The sequence below is a fragment of the Lithobates pipiens genome, unplaced genomic scaffold (assembly GCF_037356315.1).
Source record: "Lithobates pipiens isolate NorthernLeopardFrog02 unplaced genomic scaffold, aLitPip1_a1.2 Scaffold_64, whole genome shotgun sequence".
In the NCBI taxonomy this organism is placed as follows: Eukaryota; Metazoa; Chordata; class Amphibia; order Anura; family Ranidae; genus Lithobates; species Lithobates pipiens.
In genome coordinates, this window is record NW_027507886.1 from 1,982,639 (window position 1) to 2,003,425 (window position 20,787).

A 20,787-nucleotide genomic window follows, 5' to 3' on the forward strand; every position below is an offset into this window, starting at 1 on the left:
GATCTGTACACAGCTAATCTACACCTGATACTAGAGAAACAAGAATATACATTGATATCTCTGTTCACAACTCGGTTTGTGAACAAAACAGTTAACAAAAAATTTGCTTTGGTACGTGAACTCCACTTCGGTTCACAAACACGAGCCACGGTCATCTTCCCTGTTCATTTTGAAAAGAGGAGTGAACCAGTCCACTCAGATAGGGGTTTCTGCCCCCTTACTACCATGAGGGTGGGCTTACTTGATTGAGAATCATGGAAAAAGTTCATATGAATTCTACAAAGTTATGCCCTCAGATGACCTTGTAACGTGTATAGTGCTGTTTTTTGACACCTAGATTAGTAGTTTAAATTGGGATTTGGGATTGTTTCAAACAAGGATTAAAGAGGAGCTGTAGTTTTTTGTTTTTAGATGTACACATGAAAGAGGACAGCTTACTGTAAAAGACCATATGTAATATATGTATAAAATCTTTTTTTGTACTGTACATACATTTCATAATTTTATATATAAAACAAAAAAAAAAAAAGTTCAGAACGGATTAACCCGATTTACATTGAACCCTATGGGAAATTTTTCCTCAGTTCGCAACCAGAGTCGTTTCACTAATTAAGTTTGTGAACCTAGGTATCCCTGTATTCCAAGAACATGTTTGGTGCTGGTTTGTACATTTGCAACAGGCATAGAGGAAGCAGGGTTTTGAAATGTCTGTCCTTGTATTTGCCATTTAAACCATGGCCATTAAAATGTAAATAATGTTACCCTGCCATCATATTTTGGAGTCTTCCAATAGGGAAGCCAGCAAATGCTACAATTACTGCTTAGGTCAAGTGGTCAAAATCAAATGAATACCAAGTTTGAAAAAGGAAGGACGCTACTAATATTAAAATTATGTAAAACTTTACTGTCATAACTTAACCAACAAATTGTGTAAGGCCAAGCAATTATACTCTGAAATGTTAAATGTGAAAGAAAACTGCATAAGACAATTCATTACCATAAAGTAGCAAAACAGATGTTTGGCACCTGGGCCAGGGGTGCAAGAGATCGATTAGATTTTGTGTGTCATTTATTTTTCTACAGAACTAGTCTTGAATATATTATGATGAGAAAAAAGAAAAATATTGAATAACTTATAAACCCATATACCATACATACAGTTTAAATCACTTTAGTTTGTTACATCATGAAATTATTCCTTATGAAAAAAATACAGTATAAAACCATAACAGAGAAAGCATCTCATAGGTCCATGCACCTCCAAGTGACAGCAAGTTCATCAACCATATTCCTTGAGCTCCTACATTTGGTGATGATCAGGAAAGAAAAAAAAAAAAAAATGATGTTGACAAGGTCACTTGAGCAAGTAAACGCCATTCTGCCTTTGTGCTGGAATGACTGTAGTAATGTTACACAAAAGAAAAGATTTTTTTTTTTAGTCCAGGCTGTATTTAGAGTGAGTGCAATTAATCCTCCTGGAGGAGTTCCTCTATCTCTTTGTCCCAGTTCTCATCCTTCATCTTGTCGGAGCCAGAGACTACTTCGTATTCTTGAACCACTTGTTGTAATTCCTGGATCCAGTCTTCTGACTCCTCTGAAATTCAGAAACCAATAAATAATTCAAAATTATAAAGGATTTAAAATAAAGCCCGCAAAAGTTAGTTGTAAAATGAAGGATAATTTTAGATGTACACATGAAAGAGGTCAGCTTACTGTAAAAGATTGTATGTAACATATGTTTAAAACAAACAGAATGGCTCCTCTGACCCAGGCCCCCTGACGTCCCTTTTTGACCATCCCGCTCTCCCACAAGGTATAGGGGCAGCCTCCCTAGGGTCCTTTAAATGCACTGAGTGGCCACAACCTCACACATTTGTACACTCATCGGAGGGGACTCCGGTCCCTCCAGCAGGCCCTGGAGACTGGCTCACAGCCTTACATATGTCCACATTTACCAAACACCTACACTCCTCCTCTCAAATACATTGCAAGCATACCAGCTTTGAGGAACTATGTTCGCTTCAAGAAATTCCCAAACACCTCCTTTCCTCCTTATATAACCTACTACAGACTTTAGCACAAGATCAACTCCCGCACTACACTAGAATGTGGACTGCGGACCTGGGTGAAGACATCTCTGTGCCGGAATGGCAAAAATCTTTTTATTTCACGCATAAGTCAACCATCTCCTGCTACTCTAAAGAAAAGAACTACAAGCTCCTGTCCAGATGGTACAGGGACCCTGCAACTTTGCAAAAAATCTTCCCGTCTGTACCAGCCACTTGCTGGCGTTGTGAAACCTCAGTCGGAACATATATGCATGTCTGTTGGGACTGTGAGAGGATCTGCCCCTTCTGGACGCAGGTTTTCGAATGTTATAATCTTATAGTTGATAGACCAGTTCCTATCTCTCCGAAAATTGCACTGCTCTCCATACTGCCCGGGTCTATAAAGTCGCAGAGGCAAAGATTGCTTCGTTTCTTTATGTCCTCTGCTAGGCAACTGATACCCGCTTATTGAGAGAGAAAGAATACTCCCCCATTGTCACGGTGGGTATCAATTATGAATGACACCATGAGAATGGAGGAGATGCTGGCATTGGACAATGACACATACACCAAATTTATAACCCAATGGTCGATCTGGCTCCGCTTCTCCTCCTCTGATACTTTGTTGAACAAAATCTCGGACACATAGGGACACTCTGGGCTCCCTTTTACCCTACCCCCCTGTGCATAACCCTCTCCCCCTCCCTCTACTCTCTTTCCTCCCTACTGTTCTGTTCACCCCCCTACCACCTTGTTCCTTCTTTGTTTTGTTCTTCTCTTTCCTCTCTTCTCTCTTTTTCTGTCTCCTTTATGTTATTCATTACAAATTACCTCATGTAGTAACCCATGAGCATCTCTCATTGGCATGACCTCGTGGACCAGAGAATAGGTTCTCTTCCCAATTCTCAAAGCTTACTGACGGGGACCAGCTGTGGACGATAGTCATTGGCTGGCCTCCCGTAACTGTATTTCTGTTACTGTTCTTTGCATACATTTATCTCATGTTTACTGTTTTTCTTGAAAAGCACCAATAAAAATATTTTCAACACTAAAACAAACAGAATGGCAGGTCTACTTTAACCAGGACAGCAACTTTATCATTGTGGCTATATTTAGTTATTTTGCCCCCCCCCCCCCCTCTCCGCTGCCACATTTGGCACCTTTCCGGGTGGGGTGGGTACCTGATTTTGACACAAGTTCGGCCCCTCCTCCTCCTTCCCCTGCTACCGGGCTATTAACAAAGTACAGTGTGATTTACACATGCACAATAGGGAAACAGCTGTGAAGATGCAAGGTGTTACTGTTGGTTTCCCTTAGCCCAGGTGGTGGCGGCAGCACACAAGAGCAGATTGAAAAGTTGGTTTGGGTAAAGAAACCACTGGATTTGTGGACAGGTAAATGTCCCAATATTCAAAGTCAGCAGCTACTGTATTTGTACTTTGAAGGAGCCTGGAGGTCCGCTTTAAAGTTATGATGTAGCAGGTTGAACGCTGAGGGAGATGCTTCATCCTGCCTGCAGTATACTGATGACTTTTTAGTCTGGTCACTTGTCTGAAGCTCAGGACTCATTTTTATTTAACCTCTTGCCGACCATCCACCGCAGTTTTACTGCAGCAGAACGGCTGGGCGAAAAAACGCTATGTTACGTCTGTTCGTCTTTTGGCCACTAGGGGCACGCGCCCGCCTGCAGCATGTGTCGAGCGGACGCAATGACCGCTGGGCTCCCGCAATTGCTCGTGACAGAGTGAGAACCGGAATCTGTGTGTTTCAGGGGAGAGGAGACAGATCGTGTGTTCATACCAAGTATGAACACCGATCTGTCTCTTCCTAGTCAGTCCCATCCCCCCACAGTTAGAACACACACTAGGGATTGCCCCCTAGTGTTAACTCCTTCCTTGCCAGTGACATTTACACAGTAATCAGTGCATTTTTATAGCACTGATCGCTGTATAATGGTCAATGGTTTCAAAAATGTGTCAAAAGTGTCTGATGTGTCCACCATAATGTCGCAGTCCCAATAAAAAAAAAAGGAAGAATAATAAAAATGCCATAAATCTATCCCCTATTTTGTAGACGCTATAACTTTTACGCAAACCAATATACGCTTATTGTGATTTTTTTACCAAAAATATGTAGAATACATATCGGCCTAAACTGTGGGATATTTATTATAGCAAAAAGTAAGAGATAGTGTTTTTGTTCAAAGTTGTTGCACTTTTGTTCATAGTGCAAAAATAAAAACTGCAGAGGCGATCAAATACCACCAAAAGAAAGCTCTATTTGAGTGAAAAAAAAAAAAAAAAGAAGAAGACGTAAAATTGTCAGTTAAATCGATGTAGGGCTGAATCACCAAAAATGGCCTGGTCATTAAGCAGCCAAATTTTCCGGGGCTGAAGCAGTTAATGATAAAATGTGGAGGCTTGTTAAATAAAATAATGGTGTGTATTGTGTCATACCATTCATTTATTTGCGCAAAGTATATTTTATTTATTTAACCTTTCTTCAAGCAGGTTGCCGGTGTTGGGTTTCTACAATAAAAGCAAACACCTTGCAGTGGCAAAAGCATATCGAAATAATTTAACCGATTTAGGGCAGAATGAAATCAGCAAGACTAACACATTGGCAAAGTGTCAAAAAATAAATAAATAACATATTCCCATCTAATGCCAAAACAATAAACACATTCAGGCGATTACCTTCTGGTGTGTCAAGCTCATCCTTTTTGTCCAGCACAAGCTGTTCCATTTCTTTCCGTAGGTCTTCTTGGTTTATGTCACAGGAATCAAATGCTTCACTCACAAATTCAGATACTTCTGGGCTGGTAGAAATCTCCTCTTCTTCCTGGGAAAGGGAAAGTTATGACATTGGGGGAAGAAACAGATCTTTGGAATTCCATGAAAAATTGTGTACTTGTGCAGTAACAAAATAAGTACAAGCTGAGGATAAAGCTGATAAAACCGCGATTACTAGATTGTACAATAAATTCTCAAACCATTTGTACCAAGATTAGCAAATAAATAAATGATTGTAATAGCAAATGATGGCTTCAGTTTTCTAACCACTGGCTAAAACATTGCAGCCTGAGTGAATCATTTTGAATGAGGTTTTGAATGATGGCATGGTATTTCATAATGATTAACAAAGTAGAAAATGAGTTACCTCCTGAGTTTTCATTTGATTTTTAATGGCAACAGGTGGAGTCTTTGGTCTGACAGTTTCTAAACAAGAGCAGAAGGATAATCACTATACAGTATTTGACAGTAAGAAACAGATTATTTGAACACACAGGCCCTTACATTTTGTTTTGACACTCATTGTGTCCTTCCTGTGTTTTAAGCAGCAATGAACTATTGATTTCATATCGTCACCTCAGCAGAGCTGGGTTTCTGACTGCCCAGCACCATTAGATACCAGTCTACAAAACTCCCCACTTTGTGTGCCAGCTTTTCCAATCAACATGTTACAGTGAATGCAGCTCCAATTTGCCAACTACCCCAGCTCCCATAAGTCAACTCAGGGTTCTAGTCCCCTACCTTCCATTATTTTCCAATGCTACAGTAGAAGCCTCCAAAATTTCTAAACAAAGGGCCGTTTACTGTCCATCGGGCTTTAGGGGGGCCGGACTGTGACCAGCGGGAGTAGAAATGCTCCAAAACATCAGTGGGAGTAAAATGCTCCATCCTTAATTTTAGACGGAGGAATAGTGCTTCATTTTTGATATGAGTGGGAGGAATAGTGCCCCATCAATGGTGTCAGTGGGAGGAATGGTGCTCGCTGGAGGAAACGTGTTCAAAAGGGCCAGATAAAAGCAAAGGGCTGCATCTGGCCCCCCGCCACAGTTTGGAGACCACTGCTCTACTGCAAAGATACTTTCCATCACTGGAAACTCCAGAAGTCCCAACTGTACTTAAATCGTCCATGGTCAAAAGGTTTTATAGCATATGGTGCACAACTGGTGAATGCAGGTCACTCATTTTCCAGTTTTCATTAATTTATTACAATGATAAACTGGCAAGTAGGATTCTCCCACCTTATCAGAATATATTAGTAATTATTTCCTATACGATTTCCAGACACTGCTTAAAATAATTGTTACATAACTGTATACCAGATACCTTCAGCCACACTATTCTGGAAGGTAAAACCAGTATGCATGATTACACACAGTAGGGGAGATTTACTAAAACTGGTGCACACAGAATCTGCTTGTGCTGCTGCTGGGAAGAAGCTCTGCATAGTAATCAGCTTCTAACTTCAGCTTGCTCAATTAAGCTTTCACAATAAGGCCAGGTTTAAACTGGTATGATACGACAGTGGTAAGACTGAATCCAACTTTGCCCTGCGACTTAATGTCTGACTTCCATTTCTCTTCAATGAACGGGATCCAACTTTGATCCTGACAAATACCAGGCCCTTTGAGTCTGGTATGAATCTTGAGGAGGAAAACCCTTGCCAAAGCAGCGTGTGTGTGTATATATATATATATATATATATATATATATATATATATATATATATATATATATATATATATATATATATATATATATATATACACACACACACACATATACACACACACACACACGGCATAGGGTCAAGCCCCAGGACCATACACGACCCTTCGGTCTAGTATGGTGTTTAAGGGGAACCCCCCCCAACAATGTCCATTCCAGACCCTTATTCGAGCATGCGGCCTGACAGGTCATGAATGGGGGGGGGGGCATAACCCAAAGCACCTGGTCACCATGCTTATATAGCCATGGGGCGTTGCCATCCATTAAGTCATCCGGAGACTCAGCCCTTTGTGACGTCACTGCCCGCGGCATGATGAGGCGGTGAGGTCACAAGGGGTAATAATAATAATAATGGCACACACCACAAGCTAACGATGGGAGAAGATCCCTGCAAAGGAAGAAGACAGCGCAGCAAGAAGAACCGGAGGAAGAACCAGAGGAAGAAGACATCACCGGAGGAAGAGGAGATGCTGTAGCTTTTTTAATAAAGGACTTTTTTTGGGTGAATGGGTAGGGGATACAATGTAACCCCTACTCATTCACATAGGGTGGGGGGGGGCATGATCTGGGGGGCCCCCTTGTTAAGATTTCAGTAAACCCCCTGCCCGCAGATCCCAACAACCACCACCAGGGGTTGTCGGGGAAAAAGCTCTTGTCCCCATCAGCATGGGGATAAGGTGCTTTGGGGTGGCCCCTGTTAAGGGCATGTGGCCTGGTATGGTCCAGAGGGGGACCCCATGTCGTGATTTTTTTTTTTATTTTGGCGTGGGTTTTCCCCTCAAGATGGGGGGGCGGAGCATAGAGAACCATATGCCGTTTTTCGTTTTTTTTATTTTGATGTGGGGTTCCCCTCTAAGCTTCTGTACAAGTTGCATGCCAAAGTCGGATCAGTTAAGATGATGTTCCGACTTGGATACTTTGATGATCTTCAATGGGCTAAAAAAAAAAAAAAAAAAAAGGGACCAAAGTCAGACCAAAGTAGTACAGGAACCTTTTTCAAAGTCGGACCAGTTAAGACGGTTCTCAAAGGGGACAATTGATTTATACGCGTCATATGCAATGTGCTCCTAAAGTCGGAGCATATGTCGTACCAGTGTGAACCCGGCCTAAAACCTGGAAGCTGATTGGTTACTATGCACAGCTGCACCAGATTCTGTGTACACCAGTTTCAGTAAATCAAACCCATTGAAGGAAGTAACTCTAAAAGTAGGTAAAAGTATCTAGTCACAGGCAGACTACTACTACCGTGTTTCCCCGAAAGTAAGACAGTGTCTTACTTTCTTTTTATCCCCAAAAGCCCCACTATGTCTTACTTTCGGGGTATGTCTTATATTGGAATAAAAATTGTCGAATTGGACCTGATGGACCACGGAAAACATTACTGCTGCTCCCGCGGCCTCCACATCCCTCCGCTCATCCCGCTCTAACCGTCCGCATCCCGCAGTTAAAGGGGCAATGACAGCTAAAAAAACTGTGTAAAATGTGTTTTTTAGTGTATATGCATTTTATGCGCTACAGAAGAGGACTACAAGTCCCAGCAAGCAAGGCTGCACTGCATTACAGAGGAGGCCTACAAGTCCCAGCATGCAAGGCTGCACTATGGAGGACTACAAGTCCAAGCATACAAAGCTGCTATGCTCAGCAGAGGAGAACTGTAAGCACACACAGCCCGGTATGTTGGGACTTGTAGTCCTCCTCAGCTGCATCTTGCGGTTACAAGAGCTGCAGAGAATCTCTTCACACCCCCCCTCCCCCTCCCCCTCCTTGGTCTCTCTCTGTATGCACTGACCTTTTTCCGGGAGGGCACAGAGCCAGTGACACCTGTCAGCAGTGATCCGGGACTTGGCACAATAATCCCCTTCTCTGTGGTTGCGTCGCGCCGTTCTGATCAGTCTCGGGCAGCGGCTGTCACTCACAGCCGAGCAGAGTGAAGCCGCCTCCCCCTCCTCTTGTATGGCTACACAGTGCTGTCCATGAAGGAGAAGGAGGGGGAGGCGGCTTCACTGAAGCCGCCTCCCCCTCCTCCTCCTCCATACACAGCACTGTGTAGCCATACAAGAGGAGGGGGAGGCGGCTTCACTCTGCTCGGCCGAGACTGATCAAAACGGCGCTGTCTCTTCAGTCGGAGGGGGAGGGCGCTGGCCTGGCACCCCCCCAGGGTGCGGCCCGCACCCCCCGCCCCACTCTTAGTACCGTACGTCACTGGAGGCGGCAATACCCCCGTGTTTCCCCGAAAGTAAGACATACGTCTTACTTTCGGGGTACGGCTTATATTAGCCGACCCCTCTGAAACTCCCGATACGTCTTACAATCGGGGGTGTCTTACTATCGGGGAAACACGGTATGACCTAGATAATAACTTTCCCAGACAGACAACCTTCTAATGTGTTACAAAAGCCATATTTCTAGTACCTTCTAAACCACCATCATCTGGCTTGCCATTTGTCTTGTCAGATTTGCCTGTGGATTGCTGGGCTGCTAATGCAGTTAGTTGTGCAGATTGTTTTATTAGTGATACCCTGTAAAAATAGTTCCTCCAAAAGACTTCTTCTTTCACTCTTAGAAAAAAAAAAAAAGAAAAGAAGAAGATTACCACAGACTGATAATGCATTTGACTTTTTGGGGTCTATGTATTTGAAATTTGTCATGTGGATGTTGTACACAGGCACAACTAATTTTCACCATATGCTTTGTAATACGATTCTTATCTCCTATGATCACCAGTAGGGAGGAGCCGAACACCCTCCTGTTCAGTTCGCAGCAGAACATGCCAACAGGCAAACAATTTATCAGAACACATGAACATCGTTAAAGTCTATGGGACATGAACAATCAAAATTGATCATTTTAAAGGCTTATATGCAAGTTATTGTCATAAAAAGTGTTTGGGGACCTGAGTCCTCCATCAATGCAATGGAGGTGGATCGGTTGCGGATTTTTTTTTTGGTCCGTCGTGGCGTGATAAAAGATGAATGGACATTGTGGGACATTTTTATTTTTTAATAAAGGATTTGCCCTAAGCTGTCTTTTTTTAAACATTTTGACACTTTTTTTTGTTACCCCGTTGGGGGGGGCGGTATCTGGGGGTCCTCTTGTTAACCCCCAGACCCCCACAATCACCGGGCAAGGGTTGTGGGGATGAGGCCCTTGTCCCCATCAATATGGGGACAAGGTGCTTTGGGGGGCTACCCCAAAGCACTCTCACCATGTTGAGGGCATGTGGCCTGGTACGGCTCAGGAGGGGGCACTCTCTTGTTCCCCCCCACCCTTTCATGTGGTCCACCAAGTTGCGTGCTCGGATAAGGGTCTGGTATGGATTTTGAGGGGGGGGGGGGGGGCCTACACCATTTTTTTATTTGGCGCAGAATGCCCCTTAATTTCCATATCAGATCCGAAGGGCCTGGTATGGATTTTAGGGGGACCCGTACTCACTTTTTTTACGTTTTGGTTTGGGGTTCCCCTTAATATTCATACCAGACCCAAAGGGCCTGGTAATGGACTGGGGGGGAGAATCACATGTTTTTTTTTTCAAATGAGTTGTATCTATATTTCCAAGACCCGACAATTCATTACAGCCACGATCCGCATTTTTCCTTTAGAAATGTCATTTTGCTGTGGTACTGTTCTAAACATGGGAAAAATGCACCACTTTATATGCATACTATAGACACCCCCCAGGCACAATATTTAAAGGAATATTTCATTTTTATCGTTTCACTTCAAGCATAAACAAAAATAAAAATAATAATATTATATATATCACTGTTCCCAAAAAAACGTCCGTTTAAAAAAAAATAATAATAATTGCATTGATACATGTCCCTGGGGCAGGACCCAGGTCCCCGAACACTTTTTATGACAATAACTTGCATACAAGTCTTTAAAATTAGCACTTTTGATTTTTCATGTTAGTGTCCCATAGACTTTAATGGTGTTCCGGCAGCTTTCAAATTTGCCCCGAACATTGGGCTCATCCCTAATTACCAGCTACATGTAGGGGTCTTATTGAGGTCTTTCATAAAAATACTGCAATGTACATACAGCCAATAATAAAGAGCAATGGGAGTCCCAGTGAAGCAGAAAACAGATTGGGTTTTTGTTCTGAGAAATGACAACAAAAATCACATCACTTACAGCTTGGGTACAAGATCAAATCTCATACGATTAAGCAGCTCATCCTCCTGAAGCATTACAAGAGCAACAGGGTACATCTGCTCAAAGTCAAAATTAAAATGGACACCGGCAGGAGGATCTCTGAGGAAGTTTCTTCGATCCTATGATAACAAATCACAAACATTGCAACATGAGCAAATTACAGAAATTCTAAATACAGCTAAGATAACGGAAATGTGTGCATATTCCAAATCTTCCAACTTTGGAACACAGTGTTCACATGAACAAGACTTCCTAAATGTCCAGTTGAAAAAAATTACTCTATACTATGCTGCATTGGTGCAGGTACACTGTGCAGCTTATTTGGAATTATCTTGAGCAGTGCAGACATGTGACAGTGGAAAGCTCCAACCTAATTCCACAAGACTATTCCACATAAATCTTAAAGTAAAGGCTCAAGGTTTTTTTTACCTTCAGGCGTTCTATGCATGATGGTAAAAAAAACACCTCTGTGCAGCCACTCCCAGCCTAAATACTTACCTGAGCCCCATCACGATCAAGCAATGTGAACGAGAGGCTAAGCCCTCTGGGGACTCTCCCTCCTTATTGGCTGAGACAAAAGCGGGAATTATTGGCATGCTGTCAATTACAGCCAGTGAACCAATGAGGAGAGAGGGGTGAGGTCGAGCAGCAGCTCTGTGTATAAATGAACACGCAGAGCAGCAGCTTGGGAGTGAGCTTGCTTATGTGCCCCCAGAGCAAGCCGCTTGTTTTGGGGCTACTCAGCAGGAGGGAGGGGCCAGGAGCGCAGGTGGGCGACACCAGAAGAGGAGGATTCTGGCCTGGACAGAGCAAGTAAGTATAACGTTTGTTTTTTGAGATGACTATTCCTAAAATACAAGTAATTCCAGCATTTAGTATAGTGTCCCCAAATACAAAACCCACATTTAGTGTAGTGTCCTTGAAAATGGAACCAGCATTCAGTACTGTGTCCTTGAATATTGAATCCACATTCACTAGTGTCCTTTAATACCGAACCTGTATTCACTCCAAAAAGACACTAATTGGAGGAGTTGCTTGTCAGGAGCTGATAAAGGAAACTAAGATTAGATACCAGAACACTACACAGACAAAAGAAGTTCTTACTGCAGACAGGGCCAGGATCTGCTGCTGAATGGTTTCCTCTTCGCTGTATCCAACCCAAGGAGGAACTGCTGCGTCTAATAAGATAAAACAAATATATGGTTTAAGCTTCTAGTACTAGGGCAAAATAAACTAGAGAGATTCAGATGGTCAGCAATGAAGAAAGTCAGGCAGTACAGCTGCCCATAGACTTAAGAGGGCAACCGTTTTCATGCTCATTAGTCCCTAGCATGACCTCTACACAACTTCTTAGGTAAAATAATTGGATCAGGCAGACCTATTCCAAACACAGTTGTTGCCACCAGGATAAGTGGTGTGAGCAACATCTGCCTGCATCTTTCCTCTTCTTCTGCCTCCACTCTTCATTAAATTAGCAGAAATTCTCAGCCAAGCTGAACATTCATATTTAGGAAAGCGTTGAACAATGGGTCTGTCTTTGGTAGCCAGGATCACACATGCCAGACCTCTGAAGATTTATAACCAGGGCTAATAGAGAATTAAAAATGTAAGAACAATGCAGTCACACAGAAATAAAGTGAATAATCCACTTTGTTTATCAACTACAGGGCAACAAAGTTCCAGAAACCCTGAACGAATTCGATAGAAAATGTTCATATTTTCCACCAGACTTCTTTTGTCAGGGCTCTTGTTTGCAATCTAGGTTTATGCGAGTGTAGCTACACTTTCAAATCATTAGATCCATTTAAACCTGCACAATCAATCATAGCTTTCGATATTTCTTAATAGTAGGTTGACTTTGTTTTTGTTTTTCTGTAGCTTTCATCATATCAGCAATATAATGCTGGTTTAAAAAAAAAAAAAAAAAAAGTTGACAATGCCTGAACTGCCTTTGTATGGCCAGTCTGAACCGGGGATTAATGGGAATAATGGATCCAATGGTGCACAAAATTCTGCAGATGACGTACTGTGGCTTTCTTCACATTCACTCCCCATGTACTCTTTGTCCTTATGGTAAACTTTGATGCAATTTAGCTAAAATATGCAAGATGCAAAACAGATTATTAATAACCAAAATGCAACTGTTGCATCATTGCATTATAATATCAGCTGTATGTGTTCCTTGAAAGGGTAAATTGCAATAATGCCATTAACACTATAAATCGGGCAGTTCAAACAATGTAAAAGAAAAGTCAACAAGGTTCACAATGGCATGCTGTACTGGGAAAACTAGCCAGGCTAACTGCTGCTCAATACACAATTTAGAGCCACCTGCAGAGGAATAAATGATAAATTACATTTGATAAGTTTACTGTAAACTAATATGATTGAAAGGAAAATAAAAAATAAAAGTACGTGTGTGTTGTGTATCTCCATCCAGGGTGGGTACCATAGTCCTTAAAATTACGAATGTGTAACAAAAATTTCCTTAGATGTGGGACTTTAAAAAGGTGCCTAAAATACAATGGATATACAACACTTAAAAATCAATTTGTGTATTCCATTTATAAAAACAACATTTGCCTCCTTTGTTATTACTGAAATTCGAAAATATAAAGAGTTCAGAATGGCTCTGGTGGGAGGAGGTGGAATACCCCACTTCTTCAGGTTTTGTGAAACTAGAAAGCAGTATAATAATATATAATATATATATATATATATATATATATATATATTCTTATTATACCTTTATTGTAGTAACACCAATATTGGGGACCCACTAAACATATCATGACAAAATTGTTCAATTCCCTTCCTGCCAGAGTAATTCTGAACTTTTATATGATCAAGAAGCGTGGACACATGCGGGATAAGACGCCCCTTAAACCGACCCAGTGCTTCAGATGGGACTATGGCTGTGTATAGCCTCAGCCAGGGCTGCTCTGGCCACGCCCCCTGACATGTTTTCAGTTGTAAAGTAGCATTCTTCAAAGTCATTCCAGAATGTTCTACACATGTTCTTCACTCTGCATTATTCAGATGCTGGAACTTGAAAGATTGAATGCCAAGGTGACATGTGGTCACTCATCCAGCATTTAGATGAACTTCCACAAGTTCACATGCTTCTTGGTTTGTGTATGGGTTGCCCTGGTCCCAAAGCAGCAGCCAATACACAGCATTAATGTCCCTTAAAAATAATGCACCTGCTTGCAGTTCTGACACATTACAGGGGGACAAAATTTAGGGAAACGTGAGCCAAATTATATGGAATGACAACAATGGAGCCCACGGTACATTTATTTGCAGTGAACATCTTACTAGCAATGATGCGATTACTCTGGTCCAGTATTCTAAAGAAAAAGTGTAAAATTGCACTACAGTTCCTCTTTAACAGAAAGACATAACTGCCCACAGTACAAACACACACACTTTCTAACACTTTAGCCCTTTTGGATACTGTCATATCAGCATGAAGAGCTTACCATAGACACCACTTGAGACCTGTATTAAAAATTAGTAATTCAACTTGACTTGTGTGGAAGGGGGGGGGGGGCTGGGGGAACAAACAAAAACACACACACACACACACACACACACACACACCCTCTGGTGATCTATGTACATTGCAAGGACTTTACCAAACTTTGTTGTAGATTTCTCCCTTTTGTTATTTTGAAGAAATAGCTGCCTGTCTCAAGTCTAAGTCTAAATCAGCTGCTGCATTTGCAGGGCTCTAATGAGGAAAGTGGTAAGGTCTGCGTCCCTTTAGCCCCCATTTACACCGGTGCGACTTATGTGATTTGAGAGATCAAAGTCTCATAAGTCGCACCATATTGATGACTATGGAACCCTTAAAATTGATGCAACTCCTACTTGCACTGACTTTGAAAAGGTTCCTACACTATATTTGGTGATTTGCATTGGCATCTGTGCATGAAGTCGCACATATGTAATCAAGCCGCACATGAAACACTGATCATGGCTTTGAAATCATACTGAAGTAGCTAGATTTCAAAGCTGCATTTGATGTGAATTCCCTTTGGGAGTATCTCACCAAAAATGACATTTTTGTTGTAGGGGGATGCCAAAAATCTGACCTGTTTCTTAATGCATACTTCTTAGAAAATCAGTCAGCCAATCACACATCTGGTAGGGGTGTTCTGTGCACCATCTGTGTATAGAACACCTCCAGGTTGCCATATAGCACTGCATATTACAGAAGATTACAGGGCTGCTTATTGAAAAGGAAAGGTCATTTTTAAGAACATTCAGTATACAACTGTATTACGCCATCCCCCGCCACCCAAAAACAGAGTCAAATATAATTTAATTTGTTATATTATAATAGAATATGAACATAAACATAAAATGTAGGGTGACTTTTGGCTGCATGCACGGAGTGTAGTCCAGGACAAGCCACATAATATACCTGTCTTTTTCACATTCTTCTCATGTACAAACTTTTCCTGTTCCTTCTGAAAATCCCCAATAATCGTCTGAAATGTAAAAAATAAAAAATCATGAAATGATTTTATAGTTTGCACATGTTAAACAATTCTCATTCTCCATTCACAAAATACAACAAAAATTCATTCAAAAATACTCACTTGTGTAATGAAGACTATGGGGTTTATTTACTAAAGGCAATTCCACTTTGCACTGGAAGTAAAGTTGATGTAGATCTGAGGGGGCATGCCAAGAAAAAAAAAATAGCATTTTTGCTTGTACATGATTGGATGATAGAAATCAGCAGAGCTTCCCCTCAGATCTACAATGACTGCACTTGTAGTGCACAGTGGATTTGCCTTTAGTAAATCAACCCCTATGTCTGTAACATCCAACACATGTGACATGGATTGGACATCGTGAAAGCAAATATTATATTATATGAACAACCTCCTAGTTCACCAATTTATTCACAAGGTGGGTGGAGATTAGATAATTGTCTCTATCCTGTGGCTTCCAGAAGTGAGCGACTATGGCATTAGTTCTGCACATCTTTAAATGCAAACAGACTCCTCTCCAACATCTGACCAGTCATGAGAAAAAGATGACTGGCTAGGATGAATTTTTCCCCACGATCAATATTTTTCATGAGAAAGGGGCAGCCTCAGAGGTGCAAATGCATGCATGGTGGTGTAATATAAGGGGCTGGCTTCTGAACTACAGGGGGTGTAGAGGAGTTTCAGGAGTAGTCCGGAATCACCGCTTGCAGGCAGCAAAGTAGCATGGGATATGTAGTCCTTAGAAATTGAATACAAAAACATTAGAAGAGAAGCAGCAAAGCAAGCAGGGAATCCAGAAAGTTGTGGAAAGAGATGGCCAACAGATAGACAACTTTTTCACAACCCACTCTCATCCTTTCTAAACTACTGCAATATTGGTTATGTAGGAGGCATGTATATCCTTCTAGATGTATACTTATCTGTCAAATGTCTCCCCTCTGTCTGCTATGAGACCCCGAAAAAAATGCAGATTTTGTGGGTGGGTCCGTTTTACAGGGCTCAGTGGATGGAGTCGTGATGTCAGTAGACTCCCCGCCCACCTCTACACTCCCCTTAACATGCATTTTCTCCTGTGTATATCTTACACTGAACTTCTGCTATGATCACCAATATCCAGCTAGTCAAAACTCAGAAAAGTCCCCACATGAATTCAGCATGCCAAATCATGCGGAGGTGTAGAACAGTCAATCCTGGCAGAGCTGCTGAAGAAAGGAGTGGGAGGGAATTAAAAAATAATGCATGTCTCTTAGGCTAGTACACGAGATATGTAAATTGCCTGCCACTCACTGCAAGGGGGAGGGTTTGACAAAAGATTTTCTCTGTTTGTCAAGATTTATCTCACAGAACAATAAAAGAAGATTGCTCGGAGCTGGATTAACTCTTTGTGGCAAGTCTGGGCTCAAATGATAGGAAATCTTATACTCTAAATTATATCATCAAAAAAAAAAAGAATAATAATTTCAGGGTTTACATCCACTTTAAAAAAGTTAGCTTATACTCGATTGTCAAAAAGAACTATTGTTTGCTGATATAAAATGAAAGCATCTCCTTTAACCACTTGCCGACCGCCGCACGACGATGTACGTCGACAGAATGGCACGGGCAGGCATAAGGGCTTACATGTACGTCCTTGCCTGCCCGCCGGTCGGGGGCCCGATCGGGCCCCCGCCCGGTGCCTGTGGCGGTCGGTATTCGTTCGGGAGCGATCCCGGACGAGGGGACGGCCATTCATTCATGGCCACCCCCTCGCGATCGCTCCCGACGAATGAAAATGTCCCGTGACATCACTTCCTCTCCTGTAATGTAAACACAGGAGAGGAAGTGATGTATTCTCTCCTCCGTGTCGGTATTTTTCGTTCCGGCACCGAGGAGAGAGCATCGGTGAGTTGCACAAGCACTACACTACACAGTAGAACATGCCAGGCACACTCACACCCCCCCTTTACCCCCGATCACCCCCCAATTACCCCTGCCCCCCCAGTCACAGTGACACCAATTGCTTTTTTTTTTTTTTTTGCATTGGTGTCATTTGTGACTGTAATAACTGTTAGGGCAGTTAGGGTTAGCCCCCTTTAGTTCTAATGTGCCCCCCTAACCCCCCCCCAATAAAGGTTTAACCCCGTGATCACCCCCCCTCGCCAGTGTCACTAAGGCTGGGTTCACATTGCAGCGGTTTATGAGAACGAATGTGATTCGCACCGCACTGCAGTGCAAATCACATCCGATCTCTGTGCGATTCGAGTTCAGCCATACAGATAGTATGGCTGAATTCGTGTCGCACCCACCGCACCCGCCGCAAATTCGCACGGGACCCTTTTTTTGGCCCGCAGCAGAATCGGATCGCATGGGTGTTCACACCATGCGATCCGAGTTTGCAGATCGCACTGCGATATGCGAACTGATCTGGGGGTGTCATTAACATTTCACTGACACTCCCAGCAGTTCGCATAGGGCAGTGTGAACTGCCGCCGGGAGGCATGCGATGCGGGAACCCGCCGCGGATTTGTGGCGTTCCTGCATCGCTCCAGTGTGAACCCAGCCTAATAAGCGATCATTTTTCTGATCGCTGTATTAGTGTCACAGGTGACGCTAGTTAGGCAGGTAGGTATTTAGGTTCGCCGCAGCTTTTTATAGCGCCAGGGACCCCCATATACTACCGCATAAAGCCCCCCGATTTCCCCCTAGTTAACCCTTTCACCAGTGATCACCATATAACTGTTACAGGTGACGCTGGTTGGTTAGTTATTTTTTTATAGTTTCAGGGCACCCGCCATTTATTACCTAATAAAGGTTTAACCCCCTGATCACCCGGCGGGTGTCATTTGTGACTGTAATAACTGTTAGGGCAGTTAGGGTTAGCCCCCTTTAGTTCTAAGGTACCCCCCTAACCCCCCCAATAAAGGTTTAACCCCGTGATCACCCCCCGTCGCCAGTGTCACTAAGGCTGGGTTCACATTGCAGCGGTTTATGAGAACGGATGTGATTCGCACCGCACTGCAGTGCAAATCACATCCGATCTCTGTGCGATTCGAGTTCAGCCATACAGATAGTATGGCTGAATTCGTGTCGCACCCGCCGCACCCGCCGCAAACTCGCACGGGACCCTTTTTTTGGTCCGCAGCAGAATCGGATCGCATGGGTGTTCACACCATGCGATCCGAGTTTGCAGATCGCACTGCGATATGCGAACTGATCTGGGGGTGTCATTAACATTTCACTGACACTCCCAGCAGTTTGCATAGGGCAGTGTGAACTGCCGCCGGGAGGCATGTGATGCGGGAACCCGCCGCGCATTCGTGGCGCTCCCACATCGCTCCAGTGTGAACCCAGCCTAATAAGCGATCGTTTTTCTGATCACTGTATTAGTGTCACAGGTGACGCTAGTTAGGCAGGTAGGTATTTAGGTTCGCCGCAGCTTTTTATAGCGGCAGGGACCCCCATATACTACCGCATAAAGCCCCCTAATTGCCCCCTAGTTAACCCTTTCACCAGTGATCACCATATAACTGTTACAGGTGACGCTGGTTGGTTAGTTATTTTTTTTATAGTTTCAGGGCACCCGCCATTTATTACCTAGTCTCACTAGTGTACCCCTAAATTTAGGGGTGTCTACTTTCCAAAATGGGGTCATTTGGGGGGGGGTTTGTGCCATCTTGGCATTTTATGGCCTTCAAAACTGTAACGCCCTTAGAAAGCCTGAAGGCGGTGCTTGGTTTTCGGGGCTCCGTACGCGGCTAGGCTCCCAAAAAGTCCCACATATGTGGTATCCCCGTACTCAGGAGAAGCAGCAGAATTTATTTTGGGGTGTCATTTCACATATGCCCATGGCATGCGTGAGCAATATATCATTTAGTGACAACTTTGTGAAAAAAAAAAAAAAAAAAAAAGTTTGTAATTTTCCCGCAACTTGTGGCAAAATATAAAATATTCCATGGACTCAACATGCCTCTCAGCAAATAGCTTGGGGTGTCTACTTTCTAAAATGGGGTCATTTGGGCGGGTTTTGTGCCATCTTGGCATTTTATGGCCTTCAAAACTGTAATAGGTAGTGAGGAGTGAAGTCAAATATTTACGCCCTTAGAAAACCTGAAGGCGGTTCTTGGTTTTCGGGGCCCCGTATGTGGCTAGGCTCCCAAAAAGTCCCACATATGTGGTATCCCCGTACTCAGGAGAAGCAGCAGAATTTATTTTGGGGTGTCATTTCACATATGCCCATAGCATGTGTGAGCAATATATCATTTAGTGACAACTTTGTGTAAAAAAAAAAAAAAAAAAAAATATTTTTTGTCATTATTCAATCGCTTGAGGCAAAAAAATAAAATATTCAATGGGCTCAACATGCCACTTATCAATTTCCTTAGGGTGTCTACTTTCCAAAATGGGGTCATTTGGGGGGGTTTTGTACTGCCCTGCCATTTTAGCACCTCAAGAAATGAGATAGGCAGTCGTAAACTAAAAGCTGCGTAAATTCCAGAAAACGTACCTTAGTTTGTAGATGTGACAACTTTTGCGCAAACCAATAAATATACAATTATTGACTTTTTTTTTACCAAAGACATGTGGCTGAATACATTTTGGCCTAAATGTATGACTAAAATTGAGTTCATTTTTTTTCAAAATTTGCGGTCTTTTTACGTTTATATCGCAAAAAATAAAAATCGCAGAGGCAATCAAATACCATCAAAAGAAAGCTCTATTTGTGGGAAGAAAAGGACGCAAATTTTGTTTGGGTACAACATTGCATGACCGCGCAATTACCAGTTAAAGCAGCGCAGTGCCAAATTGTAAAAAGACCTCTGGTCATTTACCAGCAAAATGGTCCGGTCTGAAGGTGGTTAAAGGACATATAGCTCAGAAAGTTGACCACCACCTTATGTCTATACCCAGCCTTAATGGAGCTTTTTTTTAGATATGCACTATACTTTATAAAGTCAACACAACACCTTCTCAATGATGCCATCAATTTTTCCTTCTTCGACTGACTTCTTAATGGTGTGGGCAGTTTCAGCAACGGATTCAGATAATTTTTTTGTGGCAACTGAAGCAAAATTCAGGAGATAACCTAAAAGGAATATTGTAAAAGTAAAAAATATAAACAAGATAGTAACTAAAATTACATGTAAAAATGGTACGATTTACAAAACATCTTGTTGTCAATTTGTTATAGATTTCCTCGCTCTGTTTACTATTACAGTATAAGGAAAACAAGCAACCGCTGGGGAAAGTTACACTGCAAGGTGTGGAATCTTATAATAATAGAAAAATGGTATGGAGAGTATATATATCAGCTGCTGCACAGGCTTGGTGACCACAAAGGGATGCCTGGGTTTATTGAGCCAAATCAAGTATTTATGTCAAAGCTATAACAATGTTTAGTTTTGATGTGGTAGCTATTGTTCTTCATCATGTGCTCTCCCACAAATGGTAATGCTAGGACAGCACAGTGTACACAAACACAAGTGCCACCTGGCAAAGTAAACAAAAGGCTTCAGCAGTTAGATTTTGCTAGGGATAGAATAATGGAAGCTGCAGGGAATGGATCTTGACTTGCATTTAAAGGTA

The 20,787-nt window shown here is 42.4% G+C and overlaps 1 protein-coding gene across 1 annotated transcript in view; it reads right to left on the reverse strand.

The window, feature by feature from the left end:
* Window positions 1-883: 883 nt before the first annotated feature.
* The window catches only part of LOC143958915 (synapse-associated protein 1-like), a 28,429-nt gene continuing 8,525 nt past the window's right edge, over window positions 884-20,787 (reverse strand). Inside the window, exons 2-9 of the mRNA XM_077467903.1 lie at window positions 20,169-20,287; window positions 15,150-15,216; window positions 11,825-11,898; window positions 10,700-10,839; window positions 8,978-9,123; window positions 5,208-5,266; window positions 4,745-4,889; window positions 884-1,594 (exon numbers count right to left, since the gene is read on the reverse strand). Coding sequence (XP_077324029.1) covers window positions 1,467-1,594; window positions 4,745-4,889; window positions 5,208-5,266; window positions 8,978-9,123; window positions 10,700-10,839; window positions 11,825-11,898; window positions 15,150-15,216; window positions 20,169-20,287 — 878 coding nt within the window. The 3' untranslated portion in view covers window positions 884-1,466. The remainder of the gene's footprint in view (window positions 1,595-4,744; window positions 4,890-5,207; window positions 5,267-8,977; window positions 9,124-10,699; window positions 10,840-11,824; window positions 11,899-15,149; window positions 15,217-20,168; window positions 20,288-20,787) is intronic.